General features: G+C 39.9%; 1 protein-coding gene across 1 annotated transcript; it reads left to right on the top strand.

Moving 5' to 3' along the window:
- Positions 1-5,497: 5,497 nt before the first annotated feature.
- On the top strand, positions 5,498-21,813 carry LOC148347644 (heparan sulfate glucosamine 3-O-sulfotransferase 2-like). The gene is made up of 2 exons (XM_088323174.1): positions 5,498-6,094; positions 19,449-21,813. The coding sequence occupies exons 1-2, from the start codon at positions 5,667-5,669 to the stop codon at positions 20,065-20,067; spliced, it is 1,047 nt and encodes a 348-aa protein (XP_088179300.1). The 5' UTR covers positions 5,498-5,666; the 3' UTR covers positions 20,068-21,813.
- The last annotated feature ends 2,332 nt before the right edge of the window (positions 21,814-24,145 follow it).

Below are 24,145 nucleotides of genomic sequence, written 5' to 3'. Positions count from 1 at the left end.
TCTCGGGAACAGAACCAGCAGGCTAAATGACAGCTTCTTTCATCAGACTGTTAGGACTCTGGACTCTCCCTGCACCACCCCCTCCGAACCCAGCTCCCAAATCAATGCAAAACTTCTTCATTAATATTTCGGCTATATAATTTCATCTCTGCTGTTTGTTGTGCATCTAGCATATTTGACAATACAATTGTAGAAGAAAATAGCTAGCAATCAATGCCGGAGCGACTAATCGGAAGGGACAGGAGATTCCTGAAGGGCCGGCTCATGTCAAGGTCAAGGTCACTAGCACTATCCAACCTAACTCGTGTTTTCATTCTCTAGTCAGCTATTTGGCCTCATTCAGAGCAATCCCAGCTCTGTTAGCCGATTAGGTGAGTTTTGCGATCTGGGGGAATTCCCCCTCCCAAACTTTAAGTTGGTTTGGCCCACCACCACTCTTCTTCACTGTTCCGGTGAAATTAACACAGAACAGTTGGAATCATATGGAGGGCAGAAAGGTGGTAGACGGTGTGGAGCCGAAAAAGTCATTAACGCGTTAAAAGAAGACGCAGCCAAACGACCAAAATTAACAGACATGTTTTTCGATGACCTAACTCAATCGGTAGGCTACTAAAAGATATGATAACATTTTGTATTGCTGTCATTGGGCTATCCCTTGGCTCCATGTGACATCACTGTGCTTCAACATCTCCTTATTTGTAACTGGCCGCAGCTTCACAGTGCTAGGCATATTGGATGAAGAGGTATCGTGTTTGTGTAACATATTGTAACATCTGCTGCAGGGACGTCGAACTTTTGGCCTAATGTGTGACGTTATCCACTCCGTTGTTGCTAAACTACAACACAGCACCCCGAGGCCATCCTGTTAATCTGTTAATTAACAACAAAAGGATACTGCTGGAAGGGGATGAATAAAGTATCTATCTATCTATCTATCTATCTCGGCACCTCATCTCATAATTACGATATTATGAGATTTATACGGAGCCAAAGTATGAGTTTCAGACCAGTACCTGCTCTTTTTGCAAAAAACTGTCTCATCTGTGTTTACCTGGTCCATCCATCCATTTTCCGGTGTTTGTGAATATACTAGTGTGTGTGAGATCATATAACAGTAACTGTGCGTAGACTGTACTAGCGTAGATGAGAGTATGATAGTGAATGTGCATGACTATAGAAGAGTATGTAGGAGAGTATGATTTGCCATAATCTGCAGCAATATACTATATACCAGAGGTCTCCAAGGTGCCCCATTAGGACGGTTAAGGTTAGGCACCCTGCATTCAGTATCTGTCTTGTCCTGTCTGGTATCTTGCTTGTATAACCAGTTTCCGGTGTCGATCCCGTCTCTCCCGCCCTGTCCAGTATCGTCTCGTGTATCCTGTATCTGGTATGGATCCCGTCTGCCCCGTAAAATAAAGCTTGTGTGAAAACGTTACGCGTCTGGGTCCACAGTCTGTTCAGGTTCAGACAAGCTTTCATTTGAATTTTTTTTACCGGAGATGCAACAGCACAAACTGGTGGTGATCTCAGATGTTTTTCAATGAATGAAATGTACCTTTGCCCGAAAAAGCACTGGTTTAACTGGTTTGGTTTTACTGTTGAGTGATTTTAAGTGACCTATGAGTTTTTCATGAATGTGTAGTTTTTTTTAGTAGTGCACATGAAACAGTTTTAGATGTATGTAGAAGTTTTCAAATAGTGTCTCAGGGAGAGGCATATCAGGTCATTTCACGGGAGTGTATGAGAGGACTTTAAATATGTGATTTACCATTTTAGAGGCGTTCTAAGGGATGGGCAGGGAACCTGTATGATGCGGCAGGGGTAAACCAGTGAAAGCTGTTGGGGCCTGCTGTTGAAGACAAGAGTGTGTTGTGTCACCCTGACCCGAGTGGCATGGCCGCTTTCTTGCGTCCCGTTTCATTTGGAGGGACGAAAGGATGACCAACTTGGGTGCCGAGGTACCTAACTTGTTTGGGTGTCTGGGAATTTGGGTTGGCCATGGTCAATTTTTTGTGTTTTTTTACTACTTTTTCCTTTTTTTTTATCTTTATGTTTTTTGTATGTGTTTGTCTTGCTGTCGGTCATCCCTCTCGAGGGATATGACCAAGGTAGATAGATAGATAGACCAGTGCATCTTGCTTCCATACTATCTCTGAGAGTATTTCATTAATCTAACTTTGCATACTTCGAACACCATTACAACTTTTTCATGTTTTGTAGTAATCTTCCTCGTTTTTTAGTGTGACTCCAAAACTAGGAGTCAGAAAAACACGAAAGAGCGCGTTTCTATCATCCGGCACAGTGGTTACAGCTCACACCATTTTTTCCCGTATAAACCCGCCACGGGGACTGTGCTGTCTGAGATAGCTGAGAGTAAGAATCTAGCCCTCTGAACCGCTCTCACACAAAACTGATTCCAAGCATCAATGTCACTGATAAAAGAAATAAATACATGATAAAAAAAACACACCGGACACTCAGCAGAGGTGATTATGACATTTAATCACAGACCGCCATCTTGAACTTACTCGCTCTGGGGTTTTGATTTACCCGCCCTCTCGCAGGGAAAAAATCTCATTCAGCAGACGGATTGCCGACGGGGGGCCAGAGACTGGCCCCGATAAATCATTCTTTAATCAGGGGACTCCGAGATTGGGCGCAGGAACCCTCGGGAGCAAGGCGGTGACACCTCGACTCCTCCCAGTTTTTATCTTTACATTCCCTCCGTCCCTCCGGCATTGTCAGTCCCTTGTCCGGGAAGGAAGAGGGATGACCCGGCCCGTGCCCTTCACCCAAAGCGAAATACTCTCACGGAATTAGTGTCGGTCCATTGAAGTCCACTGTTTTATTCAACGGCTTTTGCGTGAGATGAATATTAGCTGATATCTGCAGCGGTTCAGAATAGTTCCGGTGAAGCTAATGCAGACGTGAAAATGTAAACAGCGTTCGTACATGTGTTTTTAAAGGTGAATTTTGGGTGGGATGCTTGTAAATGCTTGGGATTGTTGCTTTGTTTCACATCAAGTCTGCTCAAAAATGACACTAACACTGCTCTCTGGTGGCTTCGATTTGCTTTTACATTTCTTCCTTCATTACAGGTTCGAGAGTGTTCTTGATTTGGGCCCCGCTGTTGTGGAATGTTCTGCCCCCTGAGATTCAATCTGCAACCTCAGTGGAACTGTTTAAATCTAGGCTTAAAACACATTTAGCTTATGAATGACCTATATTTCCTGTGTACAATATCTGTGTATTATTTGTTATTGCAACATCCAATGCAGCCTAGTCATCCTGGAAGGGGGATTACCTCATGTGCGGTGCCTTCTTAAGGATTCTTCATTTTCCTCATGTTGAGGTTTTTGACTTTTTCCTTGCCCTCATGCAAGTTTCAGATCAGGGGATGGTGTCATAATAGTCTGTAGTTTGCAAAAGTCTGTGGTCTGTGCAGCCCTTTGAGACTTTTTGTGATCAAGGGCTATACAAATAAACATGACTTGACTTGATTTGACGTGATTAACAACATTTGGCATTGGTTTGTATAGCATTGGCACCCTAAGGCACGACCAAATTGTGTGTTAGTGAAAGGATTACATATAAGTTATGGACATTTGTTATGGACCATGCAAAAATTGATGGTAGCGTTTCCCAGTGGTAAATTGTAAATAGAAGAACTCCCTACAACTGAAAATGTTGGAGAGTGTGGTCTCAAAAATACTGACCCTTGTATTGTTCGGATCTACAGATAAATTTGCGATTTACTCATTGTCTACAGATCATGTATTGATTATTTCACACGCAAGTTTAAAAATCGTATATGTAGATCGCAAATCTATTTGTGGATTTGCAAAAGACACGATTTACACCAGATTTCTTACTTTAATGGTACAGGAGAAATTGAAAATTTGGCTTTAAAAGTCCTTGAAAACAGCTTGAATTTTTGCTTTGTTTCACAACAAGGCTGTTCAAAAATGACGCTAGGACTGCTCTCTCTAGGCTTTGATTTGCTATTACATTTCTTCCCTCGTTATCAACAGCATTTGGCATAAGTTTGTATAGCATTGGCCCCCTCAGATCTACAAATATATTTGCAATTGACTCGAGATCTAAAAAAATGCACATGTGTAACGGGTGTAATAATAACTTTTGTTTTATTGAAATTCCTGCTGAAATATGTGTATAGTTTTTGGTAAATGTCCTGCAATGCTGAGTCCAACAGTGCCATCTGCTGGTATGGGGTGGGGTTTGGTTTTGGCTTCTAACATGTGACCAGGAGGCGGGGTTTGTTGTTAGTCTTACTAGAGAGAACTACAAAGGTAAGACATATCTTTTGGTGCTCCACAAAAGAAGTTAATTTTAAACATTATAACCCCAGCTGACAAATCTCTCACCATGCATAGTAATGTGATTGATATTGTCAAGCTGTTTAGGTTTATTTTTGTTTTGTTTCTGTTTTACTAAATATTAATTCCCCTTGTAGAGATCAAAGAGATCAAACCCAGCAGAAAAAGCTAATGTTGTGACTCATCCATTTGCAGGTAAATTGTACCCATTTTTATACTCATTATTGTTTTTATTCCTATTTTCTCATATACATTAAAAAGGATGATGTTGGTTAAAATTCAGACTAAAGAAAAACATGTTGAATTTATTGTAAACGTTAAAAATCCACTATACGATCTCTTGTTAAAAGTATCTTGTTAAAATGTAAAGATGTAAAAATGTATTGTGATATTCTAAAATGTATTTTCTGTAAAGTGAAAAGAAAGCTCTTTGATATGCTTTGTTGTTAGTCTTACTAGAGAGAACTACAAAGAGATCAAAGAGATCAAACCCAGCAGAAAAAGCTAATGTTGTGACTCATCCATTTGCAGAAACTGTAATAATAAAAACCTCATCATCCAGTCCAGCGTGAATGTGGATCTTTGGTGGGACACGTACACCGCGGTTACACATGCAAGATTAAAAATCGCTGATATATTTGTGGATTTGCCAAATACATGATTCACACCAGATTTCTTACCTTAATGGTACAGGAGAAAATGGAAATTTGGCTTTAAAAGTCCTTAAAAAGTGCTTGAATTCGGCCATTAAAAAGGTGCACAAACCCTGTGTAAAATACATTTTGTCATGTATTACCACAAAAGTATCCAATGTTTGATATAAAAATCCAAATAAAAGCAACGTTAGCATGTTAGCATTCTTTCAGCTTGGTGAATACCTTATATTTATTCCATTTATTATTTTTTAATATTGTATATTCCGCCAACTGGAACTCATCCCTGATTTCGTTGTGGCAACACAATGAAAATAAAAATACTTCGGATTCTGACTCTGATTGCAATATTGCAATGAAAAGAAGTGCGATAACCTTTATATTTGCGAAATGCAAAGTATGTGTGTGCTGCAAATAGTCAAGTTTAAGTGCGTGTTTTATGCAAAGACACTGTGACGTCACATCGGGTTTTTTTGTGCAGAGCCAGACGAAGAAGTTGTCTGTTGCTCCGGTGCGTCAAGACCAGTGAAGAACTCGGGACTCTTGATTTCCTCCCCCCGAATCCACGCCAAGTTCTGGATGCACGAAGATTTTTTGGAAAGCTTTGGTGACATTAGCAAGGATTAATTCAAAAAAAGAGATAAAAAGATGCACTCTTGGCATCCATGGAGAGATGGCGTGCGCGCTCCTCTTCAATCGCCGGCTTACAAAAACCTCCGTGTGTTTGCTCTCCCTGATCCTTTCCTACGCGGGATATTGCACCTTCTTCCACCCGGACCCACTTTTGATTCCCTCCTCGGAGGATCCGGCCCCGGGATGCGATCGGCGGTTGGGGGCCGCCTGCGCCTCTCCTCTGCCGCCGGCCGCGGAGGCATCCCGGGGGAAATCTGCAGACTGTCCGGCGACGGTTGCGCCCAGCCCGCTGATGAGCCACCCGAAGTTCGGAAATAAAAAGTTGCCTAACGCGATCATCGTTGGCGTGAAGAAAGGAGGAACCAGGGCGGTTCTGGAGTTCATTCGAATCCATCCGGATGTGAGAGCTGCTGGGACCGAGACGCACTTTTTTGATAGGAACTATGACAGAGGACTCGAGTGGTACAGGTAAGGTGACTGGATCAGGAGGGATGGTGTATTCAGGAAGGGATGTCAGATTATTTAGCTAGGGGCCATAATGTATATTAAAAAAAAACATTCTCAAGAGGACCAGATTAGCAAATGAAGGGCATAAAAAGTGCTTCTCAATTACGTTCTGTTGCCCCCCCCCCTCGAAAGAAGAAATCCTAACACACCTCCCGAGTCCCAAACTCCCCAAGCCCCGCAAAATATTTTATCTATAAACCTCCTAAAAGAATCGCTTTATTAAACTGTAACAGAAAAGATTAAAAGTGCACCTGAAATTCCAAAATAAAATAAAAAGCCTAACACTATAAATATTTTTGACTGACTATGTCAAACCGTATACTGAAAAAATGAAATTACATGAAATCAATTAATAATCCATAAACTGCAAAACCAAAATATATAACATAATTAGTGCTATTTTTCTTTAAATCAAAGACAACATGTAGGAATCAGCATGTTTTGCAATACTTCGGGGGCGGCAGTAGCTCGGGAGGTAGAGCGCTCGTCAGTTCGAATCCCGGCTCGTCCGTGTTACATGTCGAAGTGTCCTTGGGTAAGACACTGAAACCCTAATACCCCCAATAAGCAGGTTAGCGTCTTACATGGCTGCAATACAAGGCTGCTATTGGAAAATGTGGAGCACATCGTAAAGCGCTTTGGGAAGTCTTTGACTTGAAAAGCGCTATATAAATGCAGATCATTTCATTTCATTACTTCTACATAGTTTAGTGAAGGTGCAATTGCACTTGATTCTGGGAAAAGCTATTTGAGATCCACTGGCTTTGGGATCTTTCACAATTAAATTATGATTTTGGATTTGATTTTTGAAAGACTATTGAGTTGTTCTTCACTAAGATTTAATCTCTTGTAATGTTCTAAACCCAGAGTCAAAATGGATATGGATTGTCTCACTTAAGTGTTGGTTTGCAACTTCTCAACATTGCACAAGCCAAGAATTATGAAGGGTTCACTGTTTCCACCGGTTGGTATGTAATACTCTATTTCTTCTATTTTGTTAAGGGTCTTTTTAGGAGGTCGGCTTCAATGTGAGTAAATAGGGTAATTTGTTACTGGTTACGTTACAACTAACGAGCTTTTATGGGCACGTCTAATATCAGTATTGTCACACTTCCGGCTCATCACTGAAGAGCAGGATGACGCACTACACCACAAAACAACAGTGACTAGATGATGAAGGTGCTGTATCTGAGTAAGATCAGGAGGCTTCCCCTGCCACTGGTTTCCATAGTTACCAGTAGCTATTTCTCATGGGGGAGAGATCTACCCCCCACGAAAAACAGCCTGGAGAGGAAAGGGCACCGCCAGGCTGTACTTGCCCAAGACACACCACAGGGAGTGATGCCTTGACGACCCTGGCAGTTGAGGGATCTGTGAACCGTGTGAATGTCTATCGTACAGTGTCTGTGTTATACCGCCTCATTTTCTTCATATAATTTTCCTCTATTTGTCTCCAAAAGTAATTATTTAACATTAAAAATTAATAAAATGCAAGAATAAGATACAAGCACAGAAATTAATGCAGTTTACAAAATAGAACAGATCGAGTGTTTTGCTCTGAATGGGATTCCTTGGTTCTTTCGAGACAAAATGTATTGAGGGTAATACATTTTTTCCCTATTATTTTAAAGCTAAAGTACTCAAAATTTCATGACAAAGTAATTTTTTGCCTGTAAATTAGGATGTAGTATTAGTATTACTGAGGTCAGGCTCATCTTTGAAGAGTCGGATGATGCTTTACTCTGAAAAACAACGGTGAACAGATGATGAAGGTGCTGTAACTAAATCAGATCAGGAGGTTTCCCTCGCTACTGGTAATTATGGAAACCAGTGTATCTGTGTCAGGAGGATAGGCATAACTCTACCCCAAAAAATGGCCTGGAAAGGGATGGAAGCCAACGAGCTGCGATTGGCCAAGAAACACCACAGGTAGTAGTGCCCCAACGACCTCAAGGTTAATGAATCCGTCCACCGTTATTTCCACTACAGTTTATTTAACTCAGAGAAATTCATGCATACTGAGAAGTGACATGAATAGCACATATATACTAATTTAAACGATTGGTTTAATGACTTAAAAGTCTTTCTTGTTTTTATTTTAGTTTTTTAAGAAAACGTTTATCAGAATATGGGAACTTTACTATTAAAATTCACATTCATTTTAGAAAATAGTAAAATTTTCTTCAATTTTCTTACAAAAACAGGTTATTTTATATTTATTGTGTATTTTTCGTCTGCTTTAAATAGCACCTCTTTCACTTATTTTAAGTAAAACAATATGGAGATGGGTTTCCTCAATGTTCTCTGGTTTATTGATAGCAGTCCGGGGGAAACACAGCTTTCGGAAGTGGTACCTGATTTTGGCTACATCGATTGGAAATATTTAAAACCCAAAGTCATTTTTTGACGCTGATTTCTTTCTTGTGCTCCTCTTAGCATGGTCTCGCAGGCCACATAACATAATGATAATACATTTGACCCTTGTGTATTAGGGACACCGAACTTTTTTTCGCTTTTAATAAAAATAAAATAGAACAGAAATGTGAGACAGATGCCCTGCTTAATTGGATGAACCACATCAGACGGACTTGATTAATTTTTTTTTCATGAGGACGTACGAATACATTTATTCCCCGCTTACTGTCTCGAATAACGAAAATAGATTATTTTTCACAAGTAAATGTAATTATTTCTGTACCATGCATTTTTCAATTAAGTTTTTTTTATTGGAGGACTGCTCAATTAGAGAAGAGGGGAAAATGGATTCTCAAAACCATGATATTATATTGTTGGCATTTAGAATGAACTTATTGATACTGTATACTTGTCATTGCGTTGTAAAATAGCCCAAATAGCCCAAAAAATGATTGTTGATTTATCCGTACTGTATCACAATATATTGTGTTATGTTTGTCTTTCAGACTTATGTTCATACCAGCATCTCCATTCATCCATCCATCCATTATCTGTACCGCTTATCCTCAGTAGGGTCGCGGGGGTGCTGGAGCCCATCCCAGCTATCTTCGGGCAGTAGGCAGGGGACACCCTGAACTGGTTGCCAGCCAGTCACAGGGCACATAGTGAAAGACAATTCGCTTGCTCATTCACACCTCGGGACAATTTGGACCTGCCAATTAACCTAACATGCATGTTTTTGGAAGCTGGGAGGAAACCGCAGTGCCCGGAGGAAACCCACCCAAGCACGGGGAGAACCTGCAAACTCCACACAGGAGGTTCGATATCATGACCTCAGAACTGTGCCGCACACGCGCTAACCATTGTTCCCTCGAGCTGCCCACCAGCATCTCACACCCCCCCAAAAATTCGATTGAACAGGATAGAATGTTTGATATCCGTTTTCTTCCCGGAACTGATACCATAAGTACATAAAATCGCCTACTTCCAAAAATAAATCATCCTTTAAAAATAAGGTTTGTAATACTCAGCATTGTTCCCTTAAACTTCGAGTACTGAATGACAGTAATTTCAATTTCTACTTCCTGATTGTGAAAGATAGGCCACCCTTTCCAGTATCATATATCCATCCGTTATCTGCATCGCTTATCCTCAGTAGGGTCACGGGAGTACTGGAGGCCATCCCAACTGTCCTCGGGCAGAGGGCAAGGGACACCCTGAACTGGTTGTCAGCCAATCACAGGGCTCACAGAGACAGAAAACTCACTCGCTCATTCACACCTAGGCACAATTTGGACCGGCCAATTAACCGGAGTGCCCGTTGGAAACCCGCATAATCACAGGGAGAACATGCAACCCCCGCACAGGAAGGCTGGTAGCTGGATTTCATCCCATGACCTCAGAACTGCACCACAGACGCACTAACCACTTAGCCACTAGTACCAATATCCTTAAAAATAGGGCTGGCAGCGGCACAGACACATGGTACTGCTACTCCCCGATGCGTAAATTAGTGATTCAATAGTTTGTTTTTGTCTTTATAGCTTCAATTAAATAATTAATTAAAGTATTTAATTCATTCATTCACTTAGAGCAAGAAAAATTGGACATCAGATTACTTTGGAGTTGATGGAGCTTCTGAAATTGAGCTCAAGTTAAATCCACTTTAAAGTTGTGTTTTCTGCATTAACTCTTACTTGATAAAAGGCTTTAAAGCATTAACCTAAGAGTTAAAGTGGCCTTCCTTTTACTTATGACTTAAAGAAGATTTAAAGCTTTAATTTGAGTTAAAGCAGCCATCAACCTTTCACATAATATAAAACAGCTTTAATGTTGTGAATCCAAGGATTTCACCTATGACTTAAAGACGCATTAAACCTTTAACTTGAGTTAGAGCAGCCTTGAACCTTTCACATAAGAGTCAAAGTAGCCTGAAATTTTAACTCAAGAGTTAAAGCAGCGTATATACTTTAACTTATGAGTTAATGAACCGTTAAAGCTCAAGCGTCAGTCAAAGTGGCCTGCAACCTTTCACAAAAGTGTTAGACAAGCTTATAGTTTTGACTCAAGAGTTAAAGCCACTTTTTATCCTTACACTAATGTGTTAAGGAAGCTATAAAGCTTTAACTTTAGTTAAAGTTGACTTGAACCTCTCACTTAAGAGTAAAATCCACTTAAAAGCTTTACCTGGAGAGTTAAAAAAGCTTTTACCCAGAGTTAAAAATAAAGCGTTAAAGTTTTAACTTGAGTTAAATCAGCCCTGAATCTTTCACATAAGATTCAAGGCATTAAAAAAAGCTTTAAGTCAGGAACTAAGGGAACTTCTACCTTCTCACTCATGAGTTAAAGAAGAACAACTGCTTTTACAGGAGTTAGAACAGCCTTGAACATTTTACATGAGAGTTAAAGCAGATTTTATCCTTCCACTTATGAGTTAAAAAGGGACAAGGCGTTCATTGGCTGTCTTGAACCATACACACAAGAGTAAATCAGCTTTTATACTTCCACTTATGAGTTAAAGTAGCATTAAAGCTTTAACGTCAGTTAAAGAAGCCTTCAACCTTTCACATAAGTGTTAATGCAGCTCAAAAGTTATGACTGAAGAGGTAAAGCAGCTCAAATATTCACTTAGTTCTTAAAAAAGCATTACAGCGAGTTAAATCTGCCGTGAACCTTCCTCATACGAGTTAAAGCATCCTCGAAGCTTTAACTGAAGTGTCAAAGTAGCTTATACCCTTTCATGTATGAGTTAAAGAAGTATAAAAGCTTTTGCATGAGTTGAGCCTGCCTTGAACCTATCCTAAAGAGTTAAAGCAGCTTAATAGCTTCCACTCAAGAGTAAAAGTATCTTTCACGCGTTTCATCTATGAGTTAAAGACGTATTAAAGCTTTAAGTTAAGTTAGAATAGCCTTGAACCTTTCTCACAAGAAGCTATTACCCTTTCATTAATGAGTTAAGGAAGCATTAAAGCTCTAACTTGAGTTAAAACAACTTTGAACCTTTTCACATAAGAGTTAAAGCATAACAAAGGCTTTAACTCAAGAGAGAAAGAGCCATTGAAGCTTTAACATGAGTTAAAACCTTTCACATGAACTTTTCACATACGAGTTAAAACAGCTTAAAACTTCAACTCTCGAATTAACACAGTTTTAAAGCCTTAACTAGAGAGTTAAAGCCAGCAGAGGTTGAACATGTGTTTGAGGAAAATGGGACGATCAAGACACTTCTCCGAAGAACAGTGTTCTTTGATGAAAGAGTTCATTGGGGAGGTAAGAACCTATAAAGAGGTGCTGTTCAGCTAAAACGATCTCTAATGCCTTCAAATGGGTAGAAAATAATAATATAATAATAATAATTTCCTTGTATTGTCATTCTGTGTAACAATGTACACAGAACGAAATGTCGATTGCACCTGACCCGTTGTAGCGAGCCGATGCAGCCGCAGCCAACAGAGGGCGCCGCCGACCACTTTTTAAGTCTTAGGAATGACTCGGCCGGGGCGCGAACCACCGACCTCCCAGTTTCAAAGCGGGCGCCTTACCATCTAGGCTACTGAGCTGGTACCAGAGACAAGTAGAAAAATACGAAAGACAACTATTAAAATGAACCGGAGAATAACCAGAATGGCAAAGGCTTAGCCAATAATCATCTCCAGGACATTCAAACACAACCTGCAGTTACCTGTAAGTGCTGTGACAGTTAGAAGACGTCTGCGTAAAGTAAATTAATTTTCAAGAATCCCACGCATGTGCAGAAGAAATTATTATTCGCCAAAGAACACATTAACTGGCCTAAAAAACTGAGGAACATTTTGTAGACTGATGAAAATAAAATGATCCTTTTTAGCTCCAGGGGCCACAGACCATGTGTAAGACAACCCCCAAACTCCGAATTCAAACCTAAGTACTCATTAAAAACAGTAAAGCATGGTGGTGCAAGTATCACGGTCTGGGCATGTTTCTCCTACTCTGGTGTTGGGCCCATTTATCGCATATCAACTTCGTTCTACTTCCACCTTGACTTCCAAATACCACATTTAGAACCCAACGTCAGGGGAACCCTTGTATTTTTACCTTCATGCACTGTAACTTTGATTTAATTCGCTTCTTAATTAGCAATTTCGAGCCCTGATTTTTGTGAGCTGGCTAGATTTTCTTGTGCGCGGAAAAGCTCTGGGTAGTGCGCAATTACGCACACACGCAGCTTAGAGGGAACATTGCGCTGGATAGATTTTCTTGTGCACTGAGAATGTGCGAGCAGTGCGCGATTGCACTGCTATTATTTCAAACAGCACTGGAGTTGGAATAGATTTTCTTAAACTGTGAAGGAAGCTTCTTGGAGTGTTCTTATAAGAAGAAGCTGAGCTTAATTTTTACGTCCGGCCGCTCCTACAATCAATTAAACGACCTTTCAGCATTCGTCAACTAACTTGTACTTTTTCCTTCCGCGGCGAAGAAGTTGGGATGCGGTGCTTATTGATCCCAAACTGCGACGAGGAAGCCCTTTACCAAAGCGCGGCCTCATTAAAGGGCCGTGTTTGTCGAAAACCCGTCAGACACTTCATTAGGCAAACCCGCACGATCCATAGTGAGAGTCAATGCCAGACTTCTCTTACTTGGAACGGCACTTCCTTATAACACCAAAAGTAAAAGTGCCACGTAGTCACTCCACAACCTCCATTCTGAGGGCCGTACGCCAAAATAGAAATCGAATCGCATATCCCACCTAAGCCTTCAGCTCCGGTCCAAATTAGGGTTGTGTCGTCCGCAAACAAACCGGCTCTTGGAAGCGAAATATACTACTTTAATTCTTTGTTTTTTTTGTGCGAGGGTGAGAGGGACACCGAGGGTCCCTGCGACATGTAAAGCCTGTCTTTTTGGACCAAAGTTAAACAACACTGTAAACAAAGACAAAAAAACAATGATGAATGAATAATTCAGAAAACAAAAAAAGTCAGCAAGATAGAAGATCCGGTCAACATTATAGCCCCAAATTCCTATCAAGTCAGGCTTCGGCTCAAGAGCTTACCTCTTGGCTGAAAGTGACGTACAAAACATTTTCCCATTTTGCTAAAGGCTTGCTCGCTTCCGAGTTGTCTGACTTTTTGCTATTAATACCACATCAATATATACTCCCCGTGCAGCTCGGTCTCTTCAAATTTAAAGGCTGTCGGCGTCATTGCTTTGGTGGATTACCGCCTTCTAGCAAATCATAGTCAGTAAAACCAGTGATGTTTCCCAACGCTTGCTACCAGGAATCTGATTGGCCTTCACAAAGACTTTTGAAATCACAGGGTGGTTTTATGAGCCTAGCCACTGGCTTAAATGTGATTAGTTAAATACCGTATTTTCTGCACTATAAGGCGCACCTAAAAGCCTTTATTTTTTTCAAAAGCTGACCATGCACCTTATAATACAGTGCGCCTTATATATGGATCAATATTAAGTCGCAAAGTCTTGCAACTAAGGCAAGCAGCCGCCGACTAGATTTTCCCCTGAAGGCGAAGTATTCCGCGGTGTATGCTGGGATTTATATACCGGCGTTTCATTTCCTAACCAATGTGTCAATCATCATTTGAACAAGTCACTATTGGCTAAAGTTATTCGGAGGTAAAGGGGCCGGATCCTTTTTATCATTTACAGGCTCGCATAGGCTAAAGGGGCGAAACAAAGCCTGCAATTGGCCGAAAAAGATGAATGTGAATCACACGTTGGGTTGCACTACGGCATAGAGAAAACATTTTGTACTATTCTGTTTTTGTAAATATTTTACTCTCCTGGGTTTACTACACTCACGGTTGTAGGAAGACCATGGTTACGTATCATTATTGAACGTGATGGCTGCAAGAAAACTTAGGCGAGCTATGCGGCTTTATATCTTGTTTTAGAACGATCTTGATGTTTCTGTGATGAGTCCATGTTTAAACTCAATTCAATTCAAAGTGTTTATTGTCATATGCACAGTAAAGAACCCCGTTTCTCTGCACAATAAAATTCTTACTTTGCTGTCCACACAGTTGCCAGCAAAAAATAAAATGGAAACGAAGAAATGTTTGTCATTTCTTGAATCCAAAGACTTTAACCTTCCGAATGATATTTGGAACGATGCATTTGAGTGATTGGTGACATCGTACAGACACTGCTTCCGCACATGTCTGAGACACGTATTTGCTTCCTTGCAAGCTTTCGGAATGTTAAGGGGGTAATAAATTTGACTGAACTATCTGACTGTTCTGTCGACGTTCCCATTGTAGCGCCTTATAATCCGGTGCGCCTTATGTATGGAAAACATAGGACCAAAAACTATTTTTTGGGGGTGCACCCTATAACCCGGTGCGCCTTATGGTGCGGAAAATACGGTACTTAAATACAAAAGCAACCAGGAGGAAAGCAATGAAAGACACTATGGAATCATTCAATACGTTTTCAAGGTCACAATAGAGTCATATCACATCATTGAGATTTTCTAGGCCACCAGAGAAGGCCTTTGCAGGCCCTGACCGCCCACCACTGATATCCCTTCTCGTTAATGATTTGCCGTCACGCTTTAGCGCTCGTACGAGCCCGTAATTGGCACTCGGGCGTGATTGCCAGCCGCCAGTAAAGGTCAAATGCCAGCACAGACTTTGGAGGTTTAGGAGGCTTTCATAAACATACGTTTGCGTCCGATGAGTAGAAGGTCAAACGGTGGAGCCAGACAGCCGTTTATCGACCGCCGGAGCTACATTATCCCAGAGTCTTGTCTCTCCCCAAAAAAGTCAAAAGGTGAAGCAAAAGATTCATGAAAGATAACAAATTATGAGCACAACAAGCACGAGGGGACGATACCACTCGGATCCCGATATTCTGTTCGTTTTATTGGAATTAAGTTGTCAAATTATCATATCAAACAGAAAAGGTTTGGCCATTGAGGGCAAAATCAACCAACCGACCCAACATGAATAATATGTATATTCATATATTAAAATCGACCAACCGACTATACGGAGTCATTAAATTCAAGGGAACAGAAAGTGCTGTAAGAATACTTGCCGGGCAGATAAACACTTTATCAAGGAATTCTGTCCTCATTATTTTTCACTCAAAGCAAAATAAAGAAAATATCTGTCATGATTACCAATGTGATGTATCTGTGCCCGCTCCTTTGGCGCCAACTGCCTCGGACTCTGATTGGCTCCCTGTCCCTATTTAAACCCACTCCTTTCTGTCACCTGTTGTAAGTCTGTCTGCGAACCTCAGTTTACACAAGGCAAGCCTTTTTTGACCCTGACTCCCACCTGTTTTTTTCTCCCGTCCGTTCCCCAGCTCCAACCTGTTTTTGAGCCTGTCCACGTCTCCTGGCTTAAGACTTTATTCCGACCACGTTTTTGTTCTCCTGTCCCGGCTACTGATCCGTTTTTCCGTTCCCGAAACTGCCATCGCTCGCCACGGAAGATTCACTTTCGCGTTCAGAGCGACCTGCTTCCCGCGCCCAGCAAACACCGAGTCATGGGTGCAACCCTTTCCTTTCTTCCAATAAAACTGAGAAACGTAACGCAAGTGGGTCCTGTCTCTGTTCTGGTCCCGACAACATCCTTGCTTAAAGGTTTTTGGGTGGTTTTAAAGGGACGGTGTGTAGTATTTAGCCCCTCCTACTGGTTAAAAAATCTTCCATTTGAATAATAAATAAATATGATACACTATTATATATAACAATTCATTTTTTTAAATACTGGAGAATTTTGTATTTACTTCCCATAACAGTCTTGCCTAGAGGGAGCTGACATGATTGTTGGCCATCTTGTTGATCTCGGTACCTTGAAAAAAAAAATGTTTCTGTTTTTTTTTTAAATTTCGTTGCATTCTTTTTTCTTAAAATTTTCATTTTATTTTTCGCAGTATTTTTTCATTTTTTTGCATTTGTTTCTTCATTCTTTTTAATTTATATATTATCAATTTTTTTGCATTTTCTTTCCTGTTCTGTCTTTTTGTTTCTGTCATGATTATTGATGTGACTCACCTGTGCCCGCTCATTTGGGGCCAACCGCCGCGGGCTCTGATTGGCTCCCTGTCCCTATTTAAATCCAGTCCTGTCAATCTCCTGTTGTCAGGCCGTCTGCGAACCTCTTTTTATACAAGGCAAGCCTTTTTCAACCCTGATTCCCGCCTGTCCCGTTTTTGCTCCCGTTTGTTTCCGGCCTGTTTACGTCTGCTCTTCTGTCCCGGCTTATGACCTCTTTTTGTCCCCGACTATGTCTACTCTCCCGTTCCGGCTTAGGACTCGTTTCCCAACCCGACCACGCCTTGCTCTCCCAGTCCTGGCTACCGACCAGTTTTTCCGTCCCTGACACTGCCATCGCTAGCTACGGAAGATGCACTTCCGTGTTCGGATCACAATCCGAGTACGAGAGCGACTTGCTTCTCGTGTCCAGTGAACACCAGACTTCCTCCTTTTAAAACTTGTGGTAAACGCTACGCAATTGGGTCCAGTTTCTGTTCTGGTCCTGACGGTTTCTTTTTCTATATTCCAGTTTTTATTTTCTATTTTCGTCAATTTTACCCTTTTTTTGCCATTTTTTTCTTTTCTTTCCTATCTTTATATTTTCTTGCTCAAAAACTGAGTAGATGACTGTTTCAGGTACGTTTGTTTGTATATTTTCTGACCAACTGTTTTTAAAAGTGGGGTATCAGCACCGATACCTGTTATCAGTACTGGCCCGTATAAATTAATAGCACTTTTTTTTCTTTACCCAACTGTTTTTAGAGCGTGGTATCGGCATAGATACCTGGTATTGGTACTGATCTATAATCATATTAAGTAGCACATATTTTTAGTGTAAATGTATCCAACTATTGTTTTTTTTCTCTTGAGTTTGTTAAAATATGTTTTAAAAATAGTAATGAAAACAATCATGGCAATAAGTGCAAAATCCCCAAATAATTACAGAATCCTGTTTTTATTTCATTTAAAATATCCTAGAAGTGTATGTTAATCAACTGGCAAACATGAGTTAGTTATACATTTGAAAGGATAGACCATTTTTGTTTTTTAGGGGCTTTTAATAAATTTCGAGTCTTCTTACAATTGCCAAGAGCAATATTAAATAAAATAATTTGTAAGTCTTTTAAAAAAAATCTCTGGGTATATTGGAGATTGTTGGCTTTTTAAAATCTGCCCCAAAAACAATAACAGTTAATGAGGCAGTAAAACTAATAAAAGGCGATCCGTCCCTGCGAGTTTGAGATCAAGTCGTAGCTAAATTCTGGTCTACAGCGTTCCACTTTGTAAACTCCAGAGTTAGTGAGCGTAGTCACTGATGCCTTCACGGTGATTTATTACTCTCGGAGCATGCGACGCGATAGAGCCTCGCGCGACACAATTCTCCAGTGACAAGCAAATGCTCTCGCGCTTTCCTTCGTCGTCTTCATTTACATCCAGGAAAGTAGATCGCCGGCCGGAAGGAACCGAATTTCCTCCCGGATTTTAAGTCCTTCGGAAAGTTCTCACATGTTTGTGAAATGATAAATCGTGTTCTAACCCGATTTTCGATGACTAAAAATGTTTAGTTTGTTTGCTGTTGCCTGTATGAAACCAAGTGCTGGTTAGATAGATCACTGCTTCTCAACTCGGGTGACTTCGGGACCACACATTTCACCCTAATGACAAGCTGAGACCAAAATCTAGAAATAGAATTCGACTTCAAGTGTTTGAGGCAGATATAGTAGAATATATTCACCTTTCTTTCAAAATACTAAATAACCAGCAAAACCAAAAGTACCCTATATACTCGCATATAAGCCTATATCACATATAAACAACTCCCTAAAAATGCTTTAAAAAGCCACATACGAAATGAAACTCAAATTATAACCAGATCATGTACATACACATAGATAATTGTTTAATTATGTATTTAACAAAGGTAAATTAAGGTAAAAAGCTAAAAATACACCATTTAGAATAAATCACTGTACCTTCAGCAATGCTTCAATGGTAGACATTGTTACACATTTTTCATATTTTGCAATTGTTTCCTTCTGAACTCGATCGTTGTCACTGTTTTTCCCTTTTCCTTTCCCTTTTCACTTGGAGCCCATTATCATGGGCAAACAAAAGAAATAAAACCAGCAAAATCACATTAAAATGAGACGTGGTCCCCCTCAAATGCACCAAATGACTGAACTGGAAGACAAAATTGAAACAGGGTTTTATCGCCATCTGCTATTAAGGAGTATAATTAACCCGCGGTAATTTTTCTTCTTTGCATTATTTTTCCAAGGCAAAGGCCCTCAACCCACGTTTGGGTCCCAATCCACCAGTTGAGAAACACGGAGCTAGATAGCCTGTGCAAACAAGACTAAATTTGAAATGCTAAATCACGGTAGACCCATAACTTTGACCCACAATGCTGCACAAAAAAAAACTTAAAAGGACAGATGTAATATTTGACCACTACATGTCACTGTATTGTGTAGTACAACTAAAACGAGTGCTAGATTACAAACTACGGATACTCTAAGTGACCAAAAAACTCCTATTGGTCCTCTTTTGTTTGCCCAGCCTTTCACAAGGTTTTTGGTCTCTTGGTGTACTCTTAGCAGAAAGATGGCGGACGATTATGCCAGCTCCCTCTCGATCAGTTTCATGTTATGTCAAATATTAAGGTTCTTGACATACGATTATTTGAAAAAATTCATGTCTATATTACAGTTGGCATATTTTTAAAGACTTTTCAAAAAAATATTCTATTTTTTAACTAATGAGGGGTTTCTTTTACCACAAAGAGACGCTAGATTTCTTTTCCTTGATGCAAAAGAACATTATTTCCTATGTCTTTCATAAGAAACCCAATCAAGCGCTAAATATCTATTAAGTGGATGCAAACAACAAAATATTTGCTTTGCTTTCCTGTTTCTTTAGAAGTTTAATGCCAAGGACACTTGAAGGCCAACTGACAATGGAAAAAACTCCGAGCTACTTCGTAACCAGAGAGACGCCGCGCCGGATCGCCACCATGTCTCGAGATGCCAAACTCATCGTGGTAGTGCGGGACCCCGTCACCCGTGCCATATCGGACTACACCCAGACATTATCCAAAACCCCAGACTTGCCCAGCTTCCAAGAACTGGCCTTCCGTAACCAGACCTCAGGCCTGGTGGACACGTCCTGGAACGCAATTCGCATCGGTCTGTACGCCCTTCACCTTGAGAACTGGCTTCGCTACTTCCCCCTGGCGCAGATCCACTTCGTCAGTGGCGAGCGCCTCATAACCGACCCGGCAGGCGAACTGGCCCGGGTTCAGGACTTCCTGGGCCTCAAGCGCATCGTCACGGACAAGCACTTTTATTTCAATCGCACCAAAGGGTTCCCGTGCCTCAAGAAACCGGAGAGTAGCGGCTCGCCTCGCTGCCTGGGGAAGTCCAAGGGTAGGACTCACGTGCAGATCGACCGGGACGCCATCGAGCAACTGCGGGACTTCTACCGACCATTTAATGTCAAGTTCTACGAGATGGTGGGTCATGATTTCAAGTGGGACTAGAGAGTTTCTATGTACTGCAATTGAAAGGACGTATTCATGTATTGAACTATGAAAAACATAGATAATCCAGTTGGTTTCGCACCCAAGTTTTAGCCGTCAGTGGCACTCAATGTGCCCGTTATTTGACATCTACAGCAGTCAATGGCACTGAGTGCCAGGTATTTAAGATATATAGCCGTCAATGGCAATGATTTGCCGGGTATTCGAATCTCTGGCCATCACTGGCACTGACTGTGCCAAACATTTGACATCTATGGCAGTCGATGGCAATGAATGTGCCGGGTATTTGAAATCTATAGCCATCAAAGGCATTGAGTGCCAGATAGTTCACATTTACAGCCGTCAATGGCAATAATTTGCCAGGTATTTAAATCTATAGCCGTCACTGGCACTGAATGTGCCAAGCAGTTGACGTCTATGGCCGTCAATGGCACCGAAGAAAAACTGACTTTGGGAAAAAATATTTCCAAAATTCCATTATATTACTTTTGAGCAGCATTTTTCAACAGTTTTTGAAACTATTTTGTTCAGTTAATCTTCAGGCTCATAAAAAATGTTTAAGAACACATTTTGAATGTATTAAATAATTAAAATGACTACGTTAAAATGTATTCATACTTTTAAAATGTCTAACTTTATTTATATTTTAACTTAAATTGCCAGGACAGGTGATGTAGATTAAGTTAGAAAAATCAACAAAATTACCAAAATGAACATATTTTAAAAAATGTAAATTAATCATTTCATACATATATGTATATATTTGCCAATGCACCAATAGTCTTAATTTATTCATTTATTTTTAGCACCGTAAGGACAACTAAATGGACAGTGTGGATTATTTATCGCCTCCTAATGCTAAAAAACTTAATTCAATATAGAAAACAATATTGATCTATATATTAAGTAAAAACATAAACTCTTATCTACATTTATTAATAATTCCTATTTTAAAAATTAGAATAAAAGCCTAGATATAGCTGGCATAAGGCTAGGCAAAAGAATAAGAGATATGATGTGGTTTGGTCACTTTGAGTCTCCATAGTTATTCTTCCTTGTGCTTTTTAGCACACGTTTTTGGTTGCACTACACAATACAGCGACATCTAGAGGTCGAATAATGCACACTGTCCCTTGACAAAAAATATTTACCAAATCATATATCTACTGAAACTTTTGCAACATGATAATGAAACAAATAATGAGACCAAATTGTCTGGTATGGCACACAGTTTAGCTAGTTAACCAAATTTTCAGTCTTAGATTTGTAATTTTGGTAAAAATTCCTACGGTACACCATTTCACAGCGCATCGGCTGAAAAACTCTATTAAGTACAAGCACTTTACAGCATATTGACTGTGTTTTTAGGTTTTTATGCAATCTGTTCATTTGTTAAGAATTTTCTTAGTACGCAATTTGGTTCAAAACCAAAACAAGCTATAAGCTAAAACAACAAAACAGAAATGAAATAACTGACTTTAATAAAAACTGAAAACAATCATTTATAAATATAACGTATTAATCAGCGGCGCTTTTTGATGTGGAAAAGAAAGAAGCCGACCTGGCGAACAACAATTGTTAGCATGGAATCTTCTTTGGGAGGAAATCATATTATCTGAATGATATTTACATAATGGAGAAAATAATGATGTCCACAACTGGTCCCAATATAAAAAAATGGACTGATAATTGGTCATTTTGTAGCCATGTGATAATAGAACAGTATTCCAAACTGACAATTTCTGGAGACCCGTTTATCACTGCTCTACTATGTTATTGTACATGTAAATGAGATTAAAGAGACATGCAACAAAAAATACTACATTTTGTTTGTGTTGTTAATTGTTATTACACTGCTGAAGAAAATTGAACTCCAATGGTAGACAATTTTAGCTATGATTCATAGACTACACTTTAATTTTTTATTTTTTTGTCAAAATAAAAAAAAAGGTCTGGGAGATAATTAGGAATTTGACGTATTGGTATCTGGTATCGGTATTGATGACCATTTAAGAATTGATTATTGGTCTGGTAAAAGGAAATGCATTGTTTATCCATAATCATTCTTAATATTCGAGGTAATTATGAATAAAAATGTAGAGGCACGGAAAAGTTAAGTTTCACTCTTTTGCTGATTAATTTCCATGGATTAAATCAGTGTCATGATTACCGATGTAAATCACCTGTGCCCACTCATTTGGCGCCATCCACCGCGGGTTCTGATTGGCTCCCTGTCACTATTTGAACCTAGCCCTGTCAATCTCCTGGTGTCAGTCCATCTGCAAACCTTTGTTTTTACAAGGTAAGCCTTTTTCGACCATGACTCCCGCCTGTCCCGTTTTTCTCCCGTTTGTCTCCGGCTACGACCCGTTTTGATCCCGACCAAGTCTGCTCTCCCGTCCCGGCTTACGACCCCTTTTTGTTCCCAACTACGTCAACTGTCCCGTTTTGGCTTATGACTCGTTTCCGACCCCGACCACGTCTTGCTCTCCTAGTCCCGGCTTCCGACGAGTTTTCTGCCCCTAAGACCGCCATCGCTCGCTACGGAAGATCCACTTCCGTGTTCGGATCACAATCAGAGTACGAGAGCGACTTGCTTCCCATTCCCAGCAAAAAAACGGATCGTGGGCGCAGCCCTTCCTCTCTCTTTCAATAAACTTGCGGTAAACGTCACGCAAGTGGGTCCTGTTTCCGTTCTGGTCCTGACAATAGGAGGGTCTCAAACTCAATTTCCTGGGGGCCACCGTTCTCACACGAACTAATAAGATTTAAAAATATAAATCAAGATTTCATCAAAAAATATCAATCTGTAATGAATACATAAAATAATACAGCTAATAAAAATGTCCCGAGAAACAAAATGTGTTAGTACAAAAATCCAACAAAATTGGCTCAAAGGCACAAACTCAACTAAGGAAATGTGCAAGGTGGATCCACTGTCCTTTAAGCTTCAGTTCAGTTCAACAGCTGTGACAATCTCCTCCCACACTCCAGAAGCCTCTGGTTCAGCATTTTAATTTAATCAAAATATTTTGCGATAAGATTCCAAAAAATAATTTGTTGAAACTTATATTCACTGCCATGAACAAACCAGGAAGTAGCTAGCCAATCATATTCAACAAATTAGCAGGTACATTTCGAGCTCTGTTTAACTAATTAACTATGAGATAGCATCCATATCATGGGTAACACATGACAGCGTTTGAAAAAACTAAACAGGGAGGTCACTTACCATAACCATCTAATCATAAAACTGAATTGAACAACATATTACGTTTAAGAAACAAAAATTTGCAATCCTATGAACACTTAAATAAAGGTAAAAAAAATAGAGCCCTCGATAAAATGAGACAAGGAGTCAAGTCAAATCATGTTTATCCGTATAACCCTTAATCTTAAAAAGTTTTAAATGGCTCAACAGACTACAAACTACCAATATACGATTCCCTGATCTGAAATGGAAATTAATAGTATACTTTGAAATATTATAACCTAATGAAAGGATGTGAATGCCAAAAAGAAGGGGACAAAGTACTGAGCCCTGCAGAACGCCACAGGTAACACTAAAAGGTTCAGAGGTAATATCACCGAATCTAACGCGTCCTATCTGAGAGGTAGGATTTGCACAATAAGAGGACAGTTTCTGAGAGCCCAATCACTAGCTAACTATCAAACTGATCTGAAGAACATTTTACTTTGTAAACATATAATCAACAGTCCTCCATATACACTATGGTTACCAAAACCATTACTACTTACATTTAAGAAACTAAAAATCACATTTCTATGATCAATTAAATAAAGCTAACAAAAGAATGCCTTCCATTAAAATGAGACAGGGAGCACACTAGCTAATTAAATACCATAGTGATTAACATTGTAATTTGTGACCGAATAAAACGATCATCTTTGATGTACTGTATGGTTACCAAACTATCGCTAATTCTGTTTGAAAAACGAAAAATTGCATTTCTGTGATCGTTTGGATAAGGAACAAGAGAGAGCTTTCAAAGGGAGCTATCTAGCTAACTATCAAACTTAACTGAATAACATTTTATTCTGTGACCATATCGACAGT

Source organism: Urocampus carinirostris, chromosome 19, assembly GCF_059441175.1.
Source record: "Urocampus carinirostris isolate Australia breed hairy pipefish chromosome 19, RoL_Ucar_1.0, whole genome shotgun sequence".
Classification (NCBI taxonomy): Eukaryota; Metazoa; Chordata; class Actinopteri; order Syngnathiformes; family Syngnathidae; genus Urocampus; species Urocampus carinirostris.
The sequence above is the reverse complement of the archived record's forward strand: the minus strand, read 5'-3'. Positions and strand labels throughout refer to the sequence as shown.

What these genes read in the sequence shown, in the direction of transcription:
- LOC148347644 (XM_088323174.1), top strand. Translation starts at nt 5,667, where the DNA reads ATGGCGTGCGCGCTCCTCTTCAATCGCCGGCTTACAAAAACCTCCGTG. An exon ending in AGAGGACTCGAGTGGTACAG is followed by an intron (nt 6,095 to 19,448) that starts GTAAGGTGACTG and finishes CTGTTTCTTTAG; the next exon opens with AAGTTTAATGCCAAGGACAC.